Source organism: Manis javanica, chromosome 1, assembly GCF_040802235.1.
Source record: "Manis javanica isolate MJ-LG chromosome 1, MJ_LKY, whole genome shotgun sequence".
Lineage (NCBI taxonomy): Eukaryota > Metazoa > Chordata > Mammalia > Pholidota > Manidae > Manis > Manis javanica.
The window spans coordinates 131,936,289-131,959,011 of record NC_133156.1 but is presented as its reverse complement, the minus strand read 5'-3'; the positions used below and the strand labels follow the sequence as shown (position 1 = coordinate 131,959,011).

Here is a 22,723-nt window from a genome sequence, read left to right as displayed (position 1 = left end):
AAGGATGAAAATGCTCTATAGGCTGATTGGGGTGGGGATTATATGTTGTACATAGTTTGAAAAACCCAAAAACTTCTATACCCAAAATTACCTTATTAAAACAAGTAATCCTCAAAGTGAAATAATCAATTTAATCTATAGCTACTGATCTCTAAAAAAACTGCTACAAAAAATATTTTATGTAAAATATATATAATATCTATATATTATGTAAATGTATAATTATATATATGCATATAACAGTTTTATATGTATACATATAGCAACATATAAGGGAATATGTGTGTGTGTATATATATGTATGTACAGTTTATTTGTATGAATATGCATGTATATATACACAGGTGTGTATGTGTAACATATGTATATATCTCTCAGGATGCACCAATGAATGTTAAGAAGTTCATTAAGAATAAACAAGAAAATTTGATATATATTTAAATACACTTTAAAGCCTAGATATTCTCCTGTTATTTAACCATATGCTGAAAAGCTTCTGCATATCAATGTATTCAACATCTTATAAATCATGTTTTCTTATTTAAGTATTATACTTATTATTCCACAGCACTTAAGTCAGCTCTAATTCATAATTTAAAACTTATTTTTAATATGTTGGTGATTTTGTTTATGCAGATCATTTTAAGGAGATTCATTTGGTCCATACTCTTAACATAATTGTAGCTCCAGGGGAAGGGTGTTCCTGGCCCCGGATTGAGTCCTCTGTGAAACTAGTGAAACCGAAATAAGTTAAGGGAAAGGGTGGGTTGGGAGAAAGGCTTTTATTCCTTACAGTCGCTGGCTAGGCTTGGCATCGTCCATCTCCTCCAGCTAGGGCTCATGTTCCTGTTTCCCTGCCCGCCCATTCCAGCAGGAGCTCCACAGGTGGGTCTTGGTGACTGGCAGATGCCAGACAAATTATGTACCAGGAGTGGAGGGGAGGAGAGAATGGCCATTTTCTCTTCATCCCTTGCTTTGGTGGCTGCAGGAGGCCGAAGCAGTAAATACCTCTTGGTATGTAAATGGACTAAGGCCATGTGGGAGGTTCTAGAAATTCTGCCACTTACCCCACAGTAATGTGTTTTTTAAAAAGCAGTTTCTTTTTTTAATCTCTATTATAATAACAAAATAAGGTGTTTTATTCTTTCTTTGTGAGACAAACCTACAATAATATTAATAATCACAGTTTTAATCATAAACATACTTAAAACCTTGGTAGGTAAATATGTCTTTGAACTTGTTTCTATTCTTTCACAAAATAGCAAGTATTAATTAATATTTCTTTACTTTTATTCTCCCATAATTTCAAATCCAAACAGTCGAAAAGCTATGAACCATGGTATAAGATTATAGAGTATTAATATTACAAAAGACTTGGGCAAGCAAGCTTCCAACAAAATGAAAACATTTTATCAGCTCCAAGACTCTACCTTGAGCAAAAGAGTGGGGGTGGGCCTGATGGGACCTGGGATTAGCAATATCTGTGGACACTAAAAACTTCATGGGACTATATGAGGAATGGAACCCAACATTGGAGAAATCTCTGCCCTGGAGTCGGGGGAGGCCATGAGGCCTCACATTAGTGATAGAACAGGCTGGGGCAATTATGTTATTTGTGTTCTTTTGAAAATTTATCAATATTTAAACTTTTATCTCAGAATTTTAGCTTGGTTGTTGGCTCAATTGATGTCGTAAAACAATGTAAGAATGGGAGAGCTCTGGAGCTCATATAGGAAACGAGGTACCAACAGTGTGTAAAGCAAGGCATGTCAGAGTGTTCTTTCCTGTTTCTCCAGATCTGCCTCCCAGCATGTACCACATACAGGGTGCCTTTCAAATCCAATAGATAATCGTGGGCTAAGAACTATGTAGTACTTGGAACAGAGGTGATGAGAATTTATTTGGGATTATAAGCAAACCTGTAGAAGGAAAATAGGGGAGGTCAAGCCCTTCCTTCCCACCAAAAGAGTGTTTTAGAGACTGCTTGACAAAGATTCCTTGACAAAGCAGAGGGAAAAGAGGGGGACCTCAACAAATTGTGAACTAAATTTCCCTCACGACTTTCAGTTAGAAAAATTCCAGCACTAAATGCCAAAATACTAAACACAAATTTGTGAGTTCTCAGCACTCATACAGGAAAATAGCTTGAAAGAGAGCAGGGCAAAAGTAAAAGACTCGCAGAAACGTTTCTCTGGAGAAGATAATAAATCACGGAGAAATGCAGGGGTGTTGAGGATTAAATATCCTACAGGAATGAAGAAGAAACAGGACTCACTAACTCCTCACCCTTACCCACTACATCCCACATCCACAAGATCATCACTGAAATCATATAAACATGACTAAACATAGAAGTGGATGCTTTTGAATCTGGAACCTGTGTAGGCAGAATAATGACCCCAAGGGTATAACATCCTAATCCCTAAAAACTGTGCATGTGCTTCCTTCCATGGCAAAAGGGAATTGAGGATGCAGATAGGACTGAGGCAGTTGACTTTAACGTAAAAGGTTATCCTTGTTACTGGCAGATCTTTCTGTTTCCCCGATTCTTGTCTTCTCAAAGGAAATAGTTCAATCAAGAGATGTATTGATAGGACAGTTTTAAACAGCAGGATTTCATTAAGCAAAGCCGAAGTACACTATCAAGAAGGGTCGAGAGTGGGCTGCCTGGACTCATGAGCAGCATTGTTATTAGGGGTTGGTTGGCTTTTTTTTCTTTTCTTAAGGTGGCAGGGAGTCCTGCCCTGCAGCTTATGTCATTTTATGGACAGGTTGATTGACAGCTCCAGGTTATATAATCTTTATCTCAGTGCACAGGCACGTTACCCAAAAGTACCTAAGTGAGGCACACAGGAGTCCAGAACTACAATGCTTTTATATTTAGATGTTATTTTAAGGAGGTGGGGTTACTTTCAGACAAAGTCTTCAGGCCTTGCCTAGGCCCTGCAATCAGGGAAGCCCCCGTGGTCCTGGGCCTCCTGATAAGCCTGGCATCCCTGACCATGGAACTGGGAACTGAGGAGGGCTTAGGGGCTGGCCAGGGAGGAGTCTTCCTTGGTGACAGGCTGGCCCTTTTCTCCTGCTTATGTCTAACTGCTGACTCTAACGTCCTGGATTTTCTAGTTGGGCACAACATAATCATAAGGTCCTTAGCCATGGAGGAGAGAAGCAGAAGAGAAAGTCTGAGTGTGTTATGTAGGACTCACCCCACCATTGAGGGATTTTAAGATATAAAAAGGGGAGCATGGCTAAGGACACAGGTACCTCTAGAAGCTGAAAAAGGCAAGGAAGTGGATTTCCCCTAAAACTGCCAGAAAGCTGCCAGATTTGGGGGCACCTTGGTTTTTAGTCCATCGAGAACTATCAGACTTCTGCACTACTAAATTGTAAGATTATAAACTTTTGCTGTTTTAAGCCACTAAATTTGTGGTAATTTTTAACAGCAGCAACAGAAAACTAATACAAACTCTTTCCATGAAACCCTTAAAGTTAGAAAGTAAGTCAAGCAAACTCTGTAAGAGCTATGGTAAAAAGACAAAACACAAATTAAAATATTTCAGCCAATTATTCCATGCCTAATGAACACACATAAGCATGCACAAACACACACATACACAAAACAGAAGTAATTTTGTTAATGATAATTGAAATGAACATCCAAAATAAGCATTTGTGAGATCCTAAAATGGAACAGAAATTCCTTAGAATTAGATATCCAAATGTAAGAAGAGTAGACAAAAAGAACGATACAAAGAAAGAGGAAAAGGAAATATCAGAAATAAAGAACAATTTACAAAGTTGTCACGTCAAATAGATTAGAATGACATGTTAAAGTATTATGAATGAAAATAAAACAAAATAAAATAGATATAAAATAAAGAAAGCAATAAAGGGTTAGGAATCAAAATGGTTGAGGTGAAGGACAGGCAAAGAAGGTCTAACATACACACAGTTTGAATGTTCTTGAAGGAAAAAACAGAATCAATATATAAAGCTATAATGTAAGAAATAATTTAGAAATTTTTTTAAGACCTTAAACAAACTTATTGAAATTTTCCACCAAATACCTTGGAAAAATTGGGCTGCAAAAAAAATCACTCTTGAACTATATTTCAGTAAAACTTTTAGACTTTAAAAAAAATTCTTGGAAACTCTGAACAAAAATATCAAACTACTTAGAAATCAGTAAAAATGACTGGCATTAGATTTTTCAAATGTTATATACAAAACTGGACACTGGGGTAATAGACCTTTCAAGAAACTCAGGAAACAAAGTACATGCCAATAGTTTTATATTCAGCCATATTGTCCTTCAGATATGAAGGATTCTAAAGAAATATTTTGAAAGGACAGAAACTCAGGGATTGCCCAATGTTGAAAGTTTGATTACTCCTTAAAATGCTGCCTCAGAATACATTTTGTGTAGCCAAGGAGACTAACAGGACCTTGAACTATACCCCTCCCATGAGCACATGCCCTAGATAACAGCCCACAGAGTCACAAGTACATGTAAGTTCCTGATATAAATTCCCAACTACCCTGCAAAAGCCTTGTTCCCTGCCTCCTAGGGATTTCCCCTTGCTGAGACTCCCAGGAAGGTTACCAAAACCTACCTCCTTTGGACTGGAATTGACCAATCTGGCATTAGCTCAGAAACCCCAAAGCACTCCACCTGTGGGCCCTAATAAAGGCATGTGCTCCAGGTCCTGCCCCACTTTCTCTGCCTGTACTGTCTCTGGGTCTCTTATGATCTCTCAAGGTGGGCTGTGGACCTCCTCTTGAACCTGTGAAAAATAAACTTTGCTGTTTCACTTTCCCTTGTTGAACCACAGCTCACCATCAGACATTCTCAGGCTTTACTTAACAAATATTAATTTAATAAAGTCACAACAATTAGCTTTGTCAACTCAACAGGATGGATTAAGTCACATTTGCAAGAAACCATGGGATTGTCTTTGAGCTGCACATGGCTGGCTGACTGGTTCTCCCTAGTGGGTACTTCTGTCTGAGAGAGGTCTCCCACTTGTTGGCCTTCAGTTGTATTACTTTTTGCTACACTGTACTTAGCATGCCAAGTTCTACCCTGGCTCCCCAGCCCAAAGTACAAGCTCTTAAAAAAGCAGCCAGTGTCCTCCTGAGCCTAGGAGCACTGCTCACCATGGGGTGAAGTCCCTCAGAGGGGGTTCCGTTTTGGGTGTGTTTCCTGACTCTAAGCCCAGACCCAGCTGGCTGTTAACGAGAACTGGCTGAAATTTTTGCAGGGTCTGGATGCATTAGTTAATGCCTGTGACATGGCAGTGGCAATCCCACCCAAGTTTGGGCTTCTGCATCAGGGTGCCAGGCAGTGCCTTAGAAGGAGGAGGGGAAGAGTCTCTTTCTCTGACTGCTGTGTTTTTGAGCAGCTCCAGGGTCCCAAGTTCTAATCGGGATGATTGGGTGCCCTCACTCGGGGAGTCACAGCCTTTGGAAAAGGCCAGTGTGGCTGGGGCACATGGTCCCTGTGTCACTGTATCCCTTGCTGCTGTCACACCTCATCTCCCGACCTCATGGTATCACGGGCACAGGATCTAATGGCCCACACAAATGGCCTGAACACCTAATGCCAGCTTCCCCTAAAACGCCCAAGGAAGTTCATAAGCTCTTTGCTAAATATAAGAAGCCCATAGAAGTGGCCCGGGAACTCCTCAGTGCCATGGCAAACACACATGCCAAAGCGCTGGTTCTCCGCCCCCAGGTCTCGGGGCTGGTCCGGAGGCTCCCTCGGACACTGCGTGGCTGGAGGCTGTCTCCCACCCCGGTGAGGTCACTGGGATGCTCTGGAGAAAGACGCGGCAATTCCAGCCAACAAGGACTATCTTTGGAGATCTTTCCAGTGACAATTTGTGAAGTCAAAACGGCGATGGATAATAGATAATTAGAAAATGAAACTTTAACAGTCTTGTGATTCAAAATATTTTAAAATATTTTGTACAGAAGGAAAAAGGGCTGACAAGCTATTAAGGGTGTTGCATGCTAGTTCTGAGACATTGCTTACTGCTTCAGAAATGAGGCACCTAGCTGGTATTTTCAAGGACAACCCCAAATGCATAACCATTTAAAAGACCCCCCAGAGCCTGAGGGGGAATTCTTGAGAGACACTTGAGATGACCCTGCCCATCACCTTCAATGTGCTGCCCCAGACAAGTCAAGCAGAATTTAAGCAAAGTCTGAGGTAGAGGATCCGGATGCCCCATCGAGACCTCAGAAGATGAGGGAGAGCCGAACCCAAAGGCACAAGCCCTATGGGCATGGCTTGGCGATGAGCTCACCCTGCTAGTTATTACCTCAAGGGCGCAGTACCGTCTTTAGGCCCGCCATCTCACCTTGTAATATCCCTCTCTAGCCAGTGTTAAAACGGGCCACCAGTGAATGGAGATTAACAATTGCTTACTGAAACTTTAATGCATAGGATCCTCCCATTAAGGTTGCCATTACTAATATTATAGAGATAATGTATAACATACACAAAACTCAGCATCCATATTTTGCTGTTTAATGCTAGTCAACATGCATTACTCAGTCCCTGTAAATGATTCAATTTGCTTGCAATTTCAAGGGCAATCAGTATACCTGGTTCCCCTGGGTTATAGTCTGCTACATGCAAATCAGCTTTTTTCCATGGAGAAGACCTATCCTAACAGCCTTATGGCTGGTCTGGGAACACATGGGCCTTGCATGTAGCCCTCCAGGGCTCACACTACTACGTCACTGGCAACACCTGCTGGAGTCTCTAGACTAAGCCTGACTGTACCTGGCTGCCCATGGGCTCTGGACCAATTGCATGCACCAGAGAGCAGCCAGGTACCTGCCGCTCAAGCACCAAATTTTGACAGCCTCCTGCGCCCTGTTGGAGACAGAGGCTCTTTTGAGCTCACAGCTCATACTGGCTCCCCGCCAAATCCCCATCTTGCCTTGGGTCAGGGATTCAATCCAGCAGTCTCAGCAGGGCCCCTGCGGCCTCACTGGTATAAAGAAATGAGATACCTTCAGGAAGGAGCTGAACTGATGTCAAGGGCCTTTCCAGATAGCAGGAGGAGGTGGCCTTCCCCCATTCTCATCCCCTTGCCCACTGTCACCGAGGTGTGGCTATGGACACCCCCACTGATGGCCCCTCTAAGGTCTGGGGTCCCCTTAGGACCATCTTTCTGACACAGAGAGAGAGTCAGTATTCCTGACTGACGGCAGGCACCCCACCTGGAAGGCCGCATCATCTCATCCTGCTCGCCGCGGATGGCTCGCTGAGCAGGGCTCTCCCAGCTTGGCAGATGAACTTGGCTCTGCAACACACCATGAAAATGAGACTCCCAGAGCACACATTTATACTGAGCTGGGGGTGGGTGGCAGCCAATGGGCTTAATTTTTGGTATGGACAATGGGAAAAAGATAATTTCATGATACAAGGAAAACCTCTCTGGTTGCCTCCATTTGGAAAGAGCCAACACACGTGTGCTGGTTACGGTCACTCAAGTCTGTGCACACAGGCCACAAGCAAAAACACATCTGTAATAACATTGCAGACTTCTTATCGAAATTAGATGCCTTCCGTGCCTGTTTCAAGCAACCTCCTAGAATACCAGACAGAGCTATGGACACTATGCCTCCAGCAATGCCATACCCATATTACTGTCCCCTATTACACCAGACCACAGGGAGTGATGGCACTCACTGGTTGGGCATGCAGACACAGATTCCCCCTCACATTGTCTCTAAGCCACAGAGGTGGTAAATATTGCCCCCTTTACTTCCAAGCAAAATTTTGGAAGGATCCCAGTTGGGACATATGTTCCTGGGTGCACCGACCCTATTCACAAAGGCAAACTGATTTTTTTGGACCACTGTTGCCCTCTGCTGGAGTATGCATGCAACTCCCATCATAGATCATTTCACTCGGCTCCTGGATGCTTCCTCCAGAAAAGCTGCTTCCCATCATGTAATCTTTTTCGCCAGGTATGTGCTCATTCTTTTCCCTTTTTGGCCCACCAGACATTATAGATTCAGATCAAGGTACTCATTTAACCTCCCACGCTGTTCAGTTATGGGCTCTTGAACATAGAATCTTGTGGAATTTCCACCTAGCTTACTGTCTTCAAGCAGCTAGACTTACAGATTTGGTACAACGGAATACTCAAAAGATATACTCCTCAACCTTTAAAACAAAAGTGGTCCCACAAATGGGCAGATGTTTTGCTCCAAGCTCTAATACTACTTAATTCCTGGTCCTCAGGTCTCCCACCCCCCGACCCAGACCCCTACGCGCACACACACACCAGCTGCCAGTGTCCTCCAACAACTTCCTTGTAGTATGTACAAGAAACCTTCACTCCTTTGACAAGAGAGAGGACAGCATCCATATCCACGCACCAGGTAAATTCTCCCTGTAACATTTTGATTATTTGCTCATCTCGCCATCTCCTACCCACTGGCAAAACCATCAAAGGCACATTGTGTAATATGACGCTCTTAGTTAGAGAATTATGGGGACAGACATCTGCCAAATTGCTTGGAGGTCCTGATTATACAGATTTTACTGGCTCAGACAATGAATGGCCTGGTATCAGCCATGAAGCTCAGGATGGTTTTGCCAGTGTGTAGAAGATAGCGAGACGATAAAAAAATCGTCAAAATGTTAAAGGGAGAATTTATTTGGTGAGTGGATATGGATGATGTCCTCTCTGTTGTCAAAGCAGTGGAGGTTTCCTGTAAATACTACCAAGGAAGTCGTTGGAGGACATTGGCAGGTGATGTGTGTGTGTGTGTGTGTGTGTGTGTGTGTGTGTAGGGGGCTGGTGGGGGGTTCAGAGACCTGAGTAGTTCAAATATCTAGTATAGATTTTCTTTTTAATTACAAAATTCATTCTTCATAGCAACAACATTGTTGATAGAAATCTCAATGACAATGACCCTGAGATACTAAGATTGATTTTATCCTTACCAATAGTAGGCTTGGGTTTAAGGGCACTAAACTGAGAACTTAGTTGCTTGTGTTTTTCAGCTTCATTGTGTAAAAGAGTCAAACCTTGGGCAATTTCATTTAAATCTCACTTGTATTTTCCTCAATGTAAAATGTAGATAATAATAGTACTTATTTCACAGTCATTATGGTAGTTAAATATGTTAGTACATATGAGACACTTTGAACAATCACTGGCATATAATAAACACATAAATGTTAGTTACTATCATCATCATCAGTAGTAACAGCTTTGTTATCTTAACTATTACTATTATTGTAAATTAAATACAGCCTTATGATTCCATGTATAGAATCAATAACATAACACTTTAAAGAGATGGCTAATCATTGACACTTCATGTACTTAAGTTTGCCACTTAAAAAATGCACCCTTGTATTTTAATTGATCTGAAGAATAATCTTTGTCTTTATTTTTCTTACTTCTCAAAAAATTGAAAAATGTATACTAATTAATGAACGTAGGAAGGTACAAAATTAAGTGTGTTCAATATTCTATATTAATAATGCACTGAGATTTTAGCTTCATAGATAGGGAAGTTGAGACATAATATGGTTATCTTTAAGTAACTTGTTATTCATTTTGCCAATAAATAAATCAGAAATTGAAGTTCACCTTTTCTATTCCTATCTCAAAAAAACTTTATGAAAGAGTACATCGAGTTTGCATTTCCTTCCATCCAGTCATCTAAACGCTGTCTGCTCAGGCTATCACTTTTGGGAAGATGATGTAAGAAAGTCTCAATGTAGAGCTGGCATAATTGTGCATAACTGCTGTCAAGAATTCCTAGGCAGAAACTGTCATTTTAAAGGTTACTGTGACATTTCTAGAATATGCTTTTTCAAATATGAATGAAACATGTTGCCTTTTTGGTTAAGGGTAGGAAAGGCATGGAACCTGACATTTTCCACCGTGCCAAAATTAGAAAACAAAGTATTAGAATGCCAAGATTAATCAATCACTCAACAAGTACTTATGTAGTACCTATTTAGATGTCCAATGCACTGCTTGGATCTAACATTAGATTTAAGTGTTGAACCAAATGTAACCTAAAAATCAATGAGTCAATTTAATTTAAAATATGTAAAACTGCCAAGAGAATGTTCCATATGTTGGAGCTACTACCTATACCATTCTGAATGAATATTTTCTGTGTTCAGAAGGATTACAAATGGAGAATCAAATTCTGCCTGTAATAAAATTTAAATGTTTGAAGAAATAGAAATATGAAATTTATGTAGTTAACATGTATAAATATATCAAGTCATGTTGTCACCTTAAACTTCTACAATATTTTGTCAATTATGTTTCAATAAAGCTGGAAAAAATAAGTAATAATTTAAACAAATAACTTGTAATGCTAAATTCTTGCTCTCTTAGAAGAAAAGTAGAATATGCCAGAAGTAGGCTCAATCATTAAGTTCGGCTGTTTTTAACAAAGATACATTGACGTTAACAAAATCATTTAGGACACTTATTTTAGGCTATGTTAGTAGTGGGAATAAAGGAAATGGATGTAAGTGGTAAGTAACACAATGGCATGGGTTTTACATATTGATAAAAATAACTCATTTAAAATCCTCTTGATTGTAAAATGAGAGAGGCAAAGATCATAACAAGAGCCTTAGGAATGCTTCTAAATATTTCACATGTGTAGGAGGCTTATTCAGATATATTTGGGGGAAAAGTTGCCGTGCCATCCTTCCTGTGGAGTTGTAAATGTCATGTTCCAAAGTCAGGATAATTCCACAGCTGGAAAAGACTTTTCACAAACGTGTAGCAGTTTCTATTGTATTCTTATTAATTGTTCATCTTTCCTATATAATTCCTTTACTTTGATAAAGAATGTCCATTGCACTACTTTATACATATTCTAAAGTAATCCCATTTATTATATAGGTAGAAGGTTAGTTTGAACAAATTATCTTTATTTGCCCTTCCTGTTTGTTTTTGCTCTTACTAATTAGAATTGTGAGAAGTGCCTTTTCTCTTCTTCTTTTGCTTACTTGGTTTGCACAGCTGAACAGGAAATTGCTAGTTCAGCATGGAGATAAAGACTACATTTTTTAATAAATATCAAGTTTATCAAGGGAATTGGATGCAAATTTTATTATGTGTAATAAATGTTTGAATGGATTAAAATAAATAATGTGTAAAGTTATTTTTTGTTGGAGTCTGAGACAGTACACCTATATATATATATATAAACACTTTTATATATTCAAATTTTCTAAGCATCAGTGTATCTTTGGTTGCAAGCATTTTTGCACATCCATATCAGTTCTCTCACTCATTTCCTTGGTTTTGCCGATCCAAGTTTATCTCTAGAGTTCATGCCTAGGTAAGTCAGGAAGCTTTTCTTGTTACATATCAATAATAACTTGGTACATGTTGGCAATTTCAACAAATGAGAATTGTTCAAAATAATCAAGAAATATTAATCTAATTCTTTTTTTTCCCATTTAACCTTTATAGCAATACTATGAAGTAAGTACTATTATTATTAGCCACTTTAAGAAAAAATAAATGAAGGTTTACTATCTTATTCAAGATCATAGCATTTTCAGTGGTGGAAGCAATGATTGAGCCTGACTAAATCTACTCACCCCAAGAAGCCAAGCAGGGAACCCAATACCATTTTATCTTTCTAAATGTTGAGTGCTCCCATCTCATTCTTCAAAGATAACCAAATGCAAAATATGTAGCAGAACCAAGATGTGAACCCCAGTAAGCTGACTCCAGATTCTGTAATTCTCACTAGAAAACTACGTTCTTGCTTATGTTGCTAGATTGTTCAGGAAAATGCTATGTGACAGTAATTCAATTAACCAGGCATCATCTTTATTGTTCTCTGTACCATCTCTTATTAACCCACTAATGTGCTTTGAACAATATCTAGGTCTTCTGCAACCCACAGAATAAACACATGTAGGTAAAATTGCAATATTTCCAGAATCTCTCACCTGGCTTTATGCATCTCCATATCAATAGGTGTTTCCAAGGGAGGTTGAGAACAGCAGACACCTGGACCTGAGAGGTATTTTTGGTTTCTTCCCAGCCAGGATGGTGAGAGAATGGTGAACAGGAGTAGACAGCTTCTTGTAAACAAAAACCAGTTTCTCCAACTTTATTTCTCCCTTTGACTGATTTTGACTTCAAAGATTTATTTGCCCCTGGCTGGGAACACATTTTCTCGCTGGAGTTACAACACATAAGATATACAAAGTGAGTATTTATTGTTTTAAATTTGGATACTCTGGATGGATCACATCTTTTAATTGATACATAGTTGATATACAATCTTATGTTGGTTTCAAGTATACAACACAGTGGCTCAACTGTTATTCATATTATTAAATCCTTATCCCCTCTAGTGCAGTTACTATCTGGGACTACATCTTAGCAGCTACTTAGCCTAAGTCTTTTCTTTTTCAATGTTAATTTGATGAAATTCAGATATTAAAATATTTACATACAAAATATTTTAAACCTAAAGCACTGTGGATAACATGTAATAATTACAACCTATTTGCTCCACATAAAAATTGTATCAGTGCCTAGAAGTTGATATTTCAACTTTAAGCCATCATAAATATAATTCTTCCTGGTTCTTGACTTATTAATTGCATTGGACAAGAGGGATTAGAATGCCCAAGAAAGAACTCTCCATGGGTTTGACATTTTCCAGGGTAAACAAATCTTTCTTTTTCCAGCTTGATAGTACGTTGTTCATTTATGTAATACTTTGTACTCTCACTAAAAGCTATGTGTTGTTGGAAAATTTGCTAAGCATACTTTCTTTCTTTCTTTTTTCTTTTTCAGTATAGTTCTTTATATCCAGAAGTTATGACTTATAGGGAACAAAGGAAAAAATAATACAAGAAGCAAATAAAAGCAAACATTGAACTTCAGTGCCTTTTGGCAAGGAAGCAGGAGAGTTTTTGTTAGGATTCTGGTCTTCTGTTTCACTTCAACATTTCCTTTCATCATAATCTTTCTCAAAATCTTCCTTGATCAACAGTCCCTTTATTTGGCCTCTTCAGAGCACTAGTAAGATCCCCCAAATCATGACCCAGACACAAGCCGTTTTAGAACAGAACCTAGAAAGGTAATCATTCTCTGTCTCTAGCACTTAGTTTATGTCAATTCCCACTGTCATAATCTTCTGCACTTTGTAAATGTTGCAAACACATTTTCAATATCATTAAAAAAAGTCATTTAAAACATTTTGACTTAGATTTGTGTGTCCTTTAAGACTTATGTCTAATTTCCTAATACAATTAGTCAAAATAATCGTTGTCTAATTAATATTTATCCTTAAAATGGTGGCCCAGTATTGTACCAGTCTGGAAGAAAAAGGATTCCCAGTAAATAACCAAAGAAATCACTAAGACACTTCCTGTAATTTCGAATGGTTCATTACCTGAAGGAGGAGGCAGATATATATGAAAATAACTTGTATATGTATACATATATATTTAAAGTTAATATATGATGTGATTAACACATGATACATGATAAATCCAATAGTGCAATATTCATTAATTCTTTCAATAAATGTTTGAGCACCTAAACAGACGTAATTCTGTTTATTGGGCATCATAATGAACAAAGCCAAAAATCCATGCTCTCAGGAATTTTACATTCTACTGGAGGGAGGTGGAAAATAATCACAGTAAACAAGTAAGTTATACAACATATTAGAAAGGTGACGGTGTTGGGGAGAAAACAAATGCAGTGTGAGAGCAATGGGACAGTCTAGGGAAATATTACAACTTTAAGTAAGGTGGCCAGAGTAGACCTCAACTTAAAACAATTAAAAAATGCGATAAAGAACTTAAGAAGGGAAGGACACACACTGGAGTAATAGAGAATGGTCCGTGTAAACCCGCGGAGGGAGGAGGGAACAGCAGGCAAAGAGAGAGGCTGGGGCAGATGAAGAAGTGGGTAAAGGTCAAAGGGTTTTGGAGACGATGTAAGGGTGCTGTACGGATTTTGTCTTTTACCCTGAGCAAAATGAGGAAGGAATAGAGTTTAGGGCAAAGGAAATAGGCAAATGGGAAGTTCATTTTGAAAATATTTCTCTTTGACTAAATGCTGATAGTAGTGGGTAAGTAGAGCAAAATGACAAGAGAGAGGCCAGTTACAAAGTTGATTGTTCCTAATGATCGAGAAAAGAGGTGTTGGTGGCTCAGGCTGGGGAATGGAAATGGTGAGAAGTGGTGGGATTCTGTGTATGCTTTAAAAATGAATGTGAATTCTTGAGTGTGGGATTTACAAGAAAAAGTAAGGTCTAGAATGACTACAAAGTCTTAGGCTTGAGCATAATGTTAGAGGAAAAGGGAAAGTCTGCACTCTTGTGTGCTCTTAGCAAAATAAGCACTAGATTCTTCTATAGGACACTATGCACAACCTGTAGGGTGAGCTGGTGACCAAGGGGGAGTCCTGAATCCTCCTCTGTGGGCCAATCTTACACTTTCTCAAAGCAATGGGAGAGATCCAGCAGCTTGGCTAGGAGATAAAAGGAGACCAAGGGTCTATTTTATTTCCAGCTCAGGGACAGGCTGCACTTCTAGCAGATCTAGAGGGGGAGCATGTGAGTCTGGGAGGTTTGGCCCCTTTACCGCCACCAGTGGCTGCAGCTTGCCTGGGAAGTCTTGTAGCATCCTCTAGTGATGTGCTCCCAGGGTAAATCCATCGCAGGAGGGAGCTGTTGCCTAGGGTCAGCCCCCGCCAGGACTGGGACAGCGAGCAGGGAGGGGATGTAGCTGGTAAAGGCATAGCGATGGCATTAAATATAGAAACTTGGGCAAATGTCTTGATAAATGAACCCAGGTACTGAGATACCCCTAATTTCCAATCATAAATCTTAGGTTTCCTTATTTCAGAATGCTGTAGACATTAGTCACTCAGTTTATATGTTTAAATCTACCAAAAAATGTCTGGAACTCTTGCAGTTGTGTGACAGTATCTACTTGACATGTAGAGAGAAACCTTAGCCTAAGAGCATGCATTTATTATTGCATCCTTTTTTTAAATACATATTTTGTTGAAGATAGAACCAATGAGAAGGGGTTAACTTAATTACCATTTCTAATGACCAAATGTTTGCAAATTACTTTATTTCACTTTTTGAATACTTAAAACAGAAAAAGGATCGTAATAATGGTAAAAGGTATTTTGTTCTAAATTCTGAGTGTTTTAAAACTATTTTGCTAATATTTCCATTTTCACTAATTAAGCAATAACATACACATATAAAAATTATATATCCTTTATTATTACAACTCTAGGGTCTAGAACCCTCTCTGATTTTCATAATAGATGTTCAAAATATTTGATGAATGAAGGAATAAATGGATGAACAAATGAAGGATCCACAGTTGTCTGATGAAGTAACATGATATTGGGAGACATTTTCCCCACTCCCCATATAAAACAAATCTTACACATAGAATAATCTATATATTGGGCATTCCTTTGGGAGAGTATCATGCAAGAGAGACTACTGAGAGTGTTTGGGCAGGTTATTATAAGCATACTTTTTAATTTCGGGTTCTCCAAGAAATTAATTATTTAACATTAGTTATTTAAAATTCATTATAAAAAAATTAGGATATCTGCTACCAGGACTGTTTCAGCACTGTAAAAAAAGTGATTTCTATATAATATAGTTCTTATTATTGCCAAAGATGCCTTTTAATCTCCTCAGAGAGAATTTTTGGAAACCTGATTTGGATGATGTCAGAGATCACTGCTACAATTCTTTAAAATTTTTAAAAATTGGGTGACAAATATAATAAATGACAGAGCAAGTTAATATCAGCTTGAAATTATCTGAATGAGAATAATTAAAAATAATCAAATAAGAATTCCAATTACTGAAAACTAATATTAATAAAAATAGCTAATGCTGGAATTTAACATGTAAAACCAACTTTCAGTCAAATGAATATTATATTTTGAATCATGACTACTGTGAAATGCTCATAAGATGAACCTTCTTTTGCCATTTTTTTGTTAATTTTATTTGAATGAATAATCCTGGGATTTTTCTTTCTTCAGTTCAACATGTATTTCAAACCTTTTTTTCCCCTCCTTAAACTTTGCCTGTTGACAGTCAGCCTTCTGGGCACATGAATGGGTTCTTGGAATACAGGAAGGCAACCCAAGTTAAGTTTTTCTATGGTCTGATTTGTCCCTTGGCTTTGTACATTGTGACTGTAATTTTAACTAGACTACATCGGTTGTTTTTCTTTCATAATTAGATTGCTACGCAAACTAAAATGTCTGCAAAGGGATGTGTGCCTTTTCAGAAGTTAGGAGGAAAAATATCATTCAAAAGATTGAAATAACTAATTCTGCATTAAGAATATGTCAATATTGCACTCTGACTCATTCCAGAAACAGAACAATTTCACTAATTGGAAAGCACAATCTTTAGTATTGTTTACAATATACTCAGCAGGGAATTTGATTTCCTACAGTAAGCCCTATAAAGTGCTCCATTTATGAATAAATCATGTTTGGAGCTGGAGAAACAAGGTATCAGTTAGTGGTAGTTGGCCTCCATGAATTTCAGGAACTCTGGTCACTTAATTGCCGGCAATTTTATTTATTTTTTTGGCTTTCTATTGAATCATTCATTGACAGAAAAACAGACTTCATTAGGAATAAATATGTAATGCATTTTTGAAAACTTGACATAATTATAATGTTGTATCTTAATGGAATATTCAGCATTATTGCTGTCATTACTAGGCCTTTTCAAAGTCACTGTGGGAGGTAAGTATACTTTCCATTAGAGGATTATTTCAGTCTGAAATCTGCCTGAACTATTATTGCCTATAAACCTCATAGCACAAATGTCATACAGAAATAAGAAAGTATTTTATTGTTTCAGATATGACTTTAGTGAATATCAATAAACAAAATTATTGCATTGCTGATGTTTGGGGATATTTACCATAAGGATGGGCATGTTTTAAATTTGCTTAAATGGTAAATTTTTAAGTAGTCTATAAGTGGCTTTTACTTTTAATGTGATGAGTTTTGCATATATCACAGCAAAACAGGACTCACTGGAAAAATAATTCATACCTAAATCATATTAATTGGGTTAGAGCTCTCAGTAATAATTATAATGACTTTGTGTTCTTACCTGCATACCATGTAATTTTGTACCAAGATACTTAGTCCATGGAGGAACTTTTTCTTCCTAAGGGGAAAAAAAACTGGACACAAGGTAGTTGTAAAAACTGGTTTATTTTTCTTAAAAATAAATACAAAAATATAAATATAAAACATTAGCAGATAGAATTTGATGAAATGAAATTGCACAAACGTTTGTATACCGGGCTGCATATCACACCTACCAACACCATGTGTACATTTTTTTTAAATTTAATGTACAGAACAGGATATATCTTAAAATTTTTCTTCATCTTTTTAAAAAGCTTCATTTGCAAGGGCAGGACGTGTATCTAACAGAAGCGGCTTGCTTGTGAGGTTGCTTAAAGGAGAACTATCCTGTTCAAGTTTCTGAAATTATCTTTTATTTCTAAGATGGACAATACTGAATTTCCATAGCTTTGGCTCTTGGAAGTGATTAAATAAAATGTCGTATATATTCCATGAGACATCCTACAGGAAGGAATTAATGTAATTAATGAACAAATTAAAAAAGTAAATGGGAAAAAAATTGTGCTGAGTGACAGGACAATTCTCCTGAATATCAAATACTGTGAAGTGGAGACAGCATCGGAAAAGCTCCTTCGTCCAGTCTGAACCAAGCACATACCCTAGGCTAAGAGTCCTTGTCACTCTCCCCGCCGCCATACATTTCTGCCAGCTTGTTAAACCGAGGGCCCCATTCTCGGAGGTAATCATAGTTTTGGTCTCCGTCAGTCGTACCTGATTCTAAGGAGCTCAGGGATTCCGCGATGGAATCATTTCCTTCGTAAGCATAGGTTGCAAGCGAGTCATAGGGAGGCGCGGTGGGGTCGAGATCATGCTCTTTCAGCCTCTCATTGATGAAATCGCGGACGTCCGTGTTGTCGGGGGCTGTAGGAGTCCTCCGGGGAATAAACAGAGTTTCTGGGATAATGTCTCGCCGCAGCTTCTTCTCCTCCATGGCCGCAGGATTCCTCAGGGTGCCAATGTCAAAGGCCTGCGTGTCCTCCTCTCCACCACCTTCGTCATTGTAGCTCACGATGTTGTCTCTGATGTCCTCTTTGGACAAGATCAAAGGCTCTTTTTTTCGCTGTCTTTTCAGAGCTGCGAACAGTACTACTATAACTTGAAAAAAAGAAAAGAAACTACATTAGAGGTCGGGCTATACCACTGGATAAGGAGTGAAAGTTCTATAATGGAGTTTAAGTTAGGTTTTCTGGGACAGGTTAAAACTTAAGACTAATTTTGTACTTGTACTTCCATCAGTTCTTTTTTTTAAGGATTGTAAGAGTTTAAGAGCAGTGTTTCTAATTTATTTTTAGTGTAATGTGGGTTGTTTCTCAAATACAGTGACATCTACTTTTCTAAGAACTGTTTATAAAGATGGTTCCTCATTGTATAGACATTATTTATACTTTGCATTAAATAGTCACATAAGATATTAAATGAAAAATAGAATTCAGCTGCAAATAAGACAATTAAGAAGGCCAAAAATAGGCCTGTCTTTTACCCATCCTTGTACAATTTTATAAGGCAGCCTTCTTCATCAGCTATGGAGTGTTGGTTTCTGTTAAATAACTTTACTAGTGAGTTCACATAGATTTTTTCTCCTTACAGTGTTAAAAGATGTCCTTAATTATTAGGGGGAAAAAAGATCATGTTATTTAGACATCATTGGTCTAGAAATTTATGAGGTTTTCCATGGAAATAAATGTTAGTCATGAGATCAAAAAAATTGTTGGATCACAGGATGGCAATAAGTAAATTTACTTTACTACACTGAATTAACTATATAAAAATCATGTATGAACCTTGGCTAGATGCATCTTAAGAAGTGTGCAGTCACAAGTACAAATGTGTACCACTCAGAAGGGACATATTGACACCTTCTATGAGAGGGTATCAATAATATGTAGTAATAATAATTTTAATAACACTAATAATGGTAATAACATAAAAGGGAAAGTGAATGTCAAATTCCCTCTGGTTATATTCGTTTCCCACCCTCACTCACTATCCCCAAGCATTTGGTTATGATGCATTAAAATGATGATTTAGGGGAACATATGTGAATTAAATTAGGTGAGGAAAGGGGAGGAAAATACCTTACCATGTATATGTATGAAGAAATGTCTATCTTTAGCCTCTTTAAACAAACATTTCAAGGATATAGGATTTATTAGTGTTACAGACTGAATGTGTCCTCCTAAAAGCCTAAATCCCCAGTGTGATGGTATTTGGATGGGGGGTCTTTGGGGAGTGATCAGGTCATGGGAGTTGAGTCCTCAGGAATGAGGAGACCAAGAGAGAAGACTGCTCTGCTGTGTCAGGTGAGTACAACAGAAGGGGCCATCTGCAAACTGTGCCCTCCGCAAACTCAGAATCCACCAGGGCCTTGATCGGGTACCTCCAGCCTCTGGAAATGTGAGAAACAAATTGCTGGGGTTTAAGCTACCAGTCTGTGGTATTCTGTTATAGCAGCCCGAACCAAGGCAATTTTTTTATTATGTGAGGTGGTATTAAGTTATTAATACAGAACAGACTACTTGCCTTTAACTTGTGTAAGGTCAAACAAGGGATTTTTTTTTTAAAGCAACAAAGAAGAAAGTTTTAATCCACCAAAAATTTTCCTTGACCTTCCAAGTGGCTAAATAATAAGTAGGCCACCACCAAGAGAGAAAAAAAATGTTTTTACTTTTTTTAAGTTTTTGAGAAAATATGTCATTTATTTGCCTAAATTCATGTATATTCATGCACACACATATACTTATGATTTAAAGATTTTTAACCTCAGATTGTTTATTATCAACCAAATGATCTTATCCAGTAAAAAAGGTTCTAATAATGAGAATAATGAAACTTACTAATATTGGCTCCAAAGTCTAAATTCATTTCACTGCTTCTTGAAATGTCAGATACAATGTTTTTTGATTAAGGTCACAGGAATACTCACACTAGTTTTAAGACAATGCAACTAGAGAGTAATCTGATTCTTAATTCAAAAGCAGTTAAAAGGCAATTTGCTCTAGGTTATAAAATCAAGTAACATTGTTTTTTGGTACAAGTGAAACAGGTAAAGGGCTATTTTAACATTATTTCCTTGAAGAGGTAAGGTAATGTGACCTCCATCCAGCCACATTAATAAGAAATAAAGTGGAAATAAACTTTAGATTTACTGAAAAACTGTTTATACAGTGAGTACCAGCAAGGTGGTTTGCCTTGGCTCAGCTTCTCAAAAATTGTGGTAGCCTTGGGAAATGTTTTGAAGTTCTCTGACTTTCAGTTTATTATTTTAAAAGCATTGGTAGTAACTCTATGTGATCAGAGAAAATCTTTTAATATAAACAACATTTCACAGTTAATGTACATGTAGCTTTAATCTAGAGTTAGTTCGGGGGAGGTATTTTAATAGTAACATCTCTTCTTTGCAAACACACTAAAATAAGCACTCTAGGAAATAAGCGTGTTTTCTTTAAAGTTTCTTACCCAGCAGAATAATGATGCAGAGGAGAATGGCAATCAAGGCCCCGGTGCTGAGGCCTGCCGGGAGGAGCAGGGCTTCAGCGCTGCACGACTGCATGTTACCTTGGCTGTCACAGGCGCATACGCGGATAGTCAGCGTGCCGGTGCTGCTCTGAATCGGGTAATCATTGTCTGATATCACCACAGGCAATAGATAGGTACTTATTTCATGTCTGTTGAATCCATTTTTTCTGGTCAAAATTCTGGCAGTATTATCTAAAATAAATTTCAAAATATTACAGATGGCTTGGGACAATAAATTTATCTCATCTTGATCACTGTGGTTTGACATATAAGTAAAAAGATCTTTATGTAAAACAAACTCGGTATCAACTTTCCTGTAAGATGTGTACAATGCAATTAAAGTAATAGATAAGATATGTTAGGTAGTTTGAGGAATCTTACTGTAATTGCTTATTTATTAGATTTTCAACTAATTCTCAGTGTTTTTACAATGGTGAATTTTTGTTAGTGAATCATTTATCACAACTACCTAGGTGACAATTTGTTTTTCAGTTTTCATAGAGCATAACTATTAGGCATACCAAGAAAAAAGTCATAGTAAATGTTTTTATTTACAAATGTATGTGTGCCCACACACACACACAGACACATGCATCCTGGACACATATTAATTCAATATTCCTGAAGAAAAAATGCACTTGGGTAAATTTTAAGCATAGTTGCATTTAAAAAATCAATAATGAAGTAAAAATCCTTCAAAAGTCCCAATGTATGAACAACAGTGAGCAAGTTAGTATTTCTGTACTTTGATTTCTACCCATTAAAATGAATATGATGTGTAAACCAAAGTACTGGTGGAAGACAACTAGTGTGGAGTGCCTAATAGACACAGGGAAAGAGGCGGGTATGTAATAAAGGCCACCATTCTACTACCTAGTATATTGCTATTGTATTTTCTTAATCTGATATCTCCCCCAGTATCCTTAAATGGGAGTTGTAGGGTTTAATAAAAAAGAATTCTTCATGCCCTATATAACCAGTATTAAAAAGTAAAATATACACTGGGATGATCATTTCCTATTCTGTTTGATGGTCCAATGCACTTAATTTTGTTTAGCCAGTCCCATAGTGCTGTTTAAAATGCCAGTGTAGGGAAAGGAGCAAGTTAGCTAATTGCTAAATCAAACAGGACAGCAAAAAAGAAAAGAAAAAAGTAAAGAAAAGTGACGATTTCTTGTAGGAAACATGATTGAACATAACACCTGAAACAAACATTTCCTAAATTATTAGTGGGAAATTCTATGATATTAGTCTAACTATGTAAGCTAGAAAAATACATTGGCAAAATAGAAGATGTGTAGTTCTGGTAATTCTGCAATTTTGACTAAATTTCCAAAAAATATTAAGATACAGTTCTTCTATTCTCAAATCTACATTGAAATGAATATTTACATGCATGTGGGTATTTTTGGAATCTTCTGACTTTATGTTTTAAACTTTTAAAAAGTTCCCAAATTTTATTTTGCCTCTACTAGATTTGCTATATTGAAGAACCCAATGATGTTTCACCCTAAAATAACCATTCTATTCAAGTAATTTTATTAGATATTCAGAAAGTCACTATAAAATTATGCTTTTGACCTATAAATTAGTGAGAAGTGAGGAAATCTTAGGGATAAAAGGCTCCAAGTGTGGATCACAGAAGCAGGAAATTAATTTTTTAAGATAATAGAATAAAAGATTTTTAACATGAACGTATAAATACACATAAGGTTATTTTTCAAGAAGAGCAACATTAAGGTTTTGTTTACATCATTGGAATTCCTTTCAAAATCTACCCAGCAACAGAAAATAGTGAATTTATGAAGGATTAGATCAAATATTCCATCAGATCTTAGAGGTCTGCTATTTAGTGACATGTTCAGGTTTATATTCATATGACTTCAGCCTTGCCTTTGAGTAATTTATTAAGGACTAGGAACTCTTCATAATGGAGGAAATGACACTACTTGTTAATCAGTCAACCTTGAGTTGTCTCCCTAGTAATCATGAAA

The 22,723-nt window shown here is 37.5% G+C and overlaps 1 protein-coding gene across 2 annotated transcripts in view; it reads right to left on the bottom strand.

The window, feature by feature from the left end:
- Positions 1-17,268: 17,268 nt before the first annotated feature.
- Positions 17,269-22,723, bottom strand: part of LOC108404220 (cadherin-10) — a 161,144-nt gene continuing 155,689 nt past the window's right edge. Inside the window, exons 11-12 of one of the 2 annotated variants that reach the window (XM_037001642.2) lie at positions 20,670-20,921; positions 17,269-18,302 (exon numbers count right to left, since the gene is read on the bottom strand). In XM_037001642.2, coding sequence (XP_036857537.2) covers positions 17,818-18,302; positions 20,670-20,921 — 737 coding nt within the window. In that variant the 3' untranslated portion in view covers positions 17,269-17,817. Of the gene's footprint in view, positions 18,309-20,669; positions 20,922-22,723 lie in introns of both variants that reach the window. The other variant, XM_037001636.2, reaches the window with a different exon arrangement.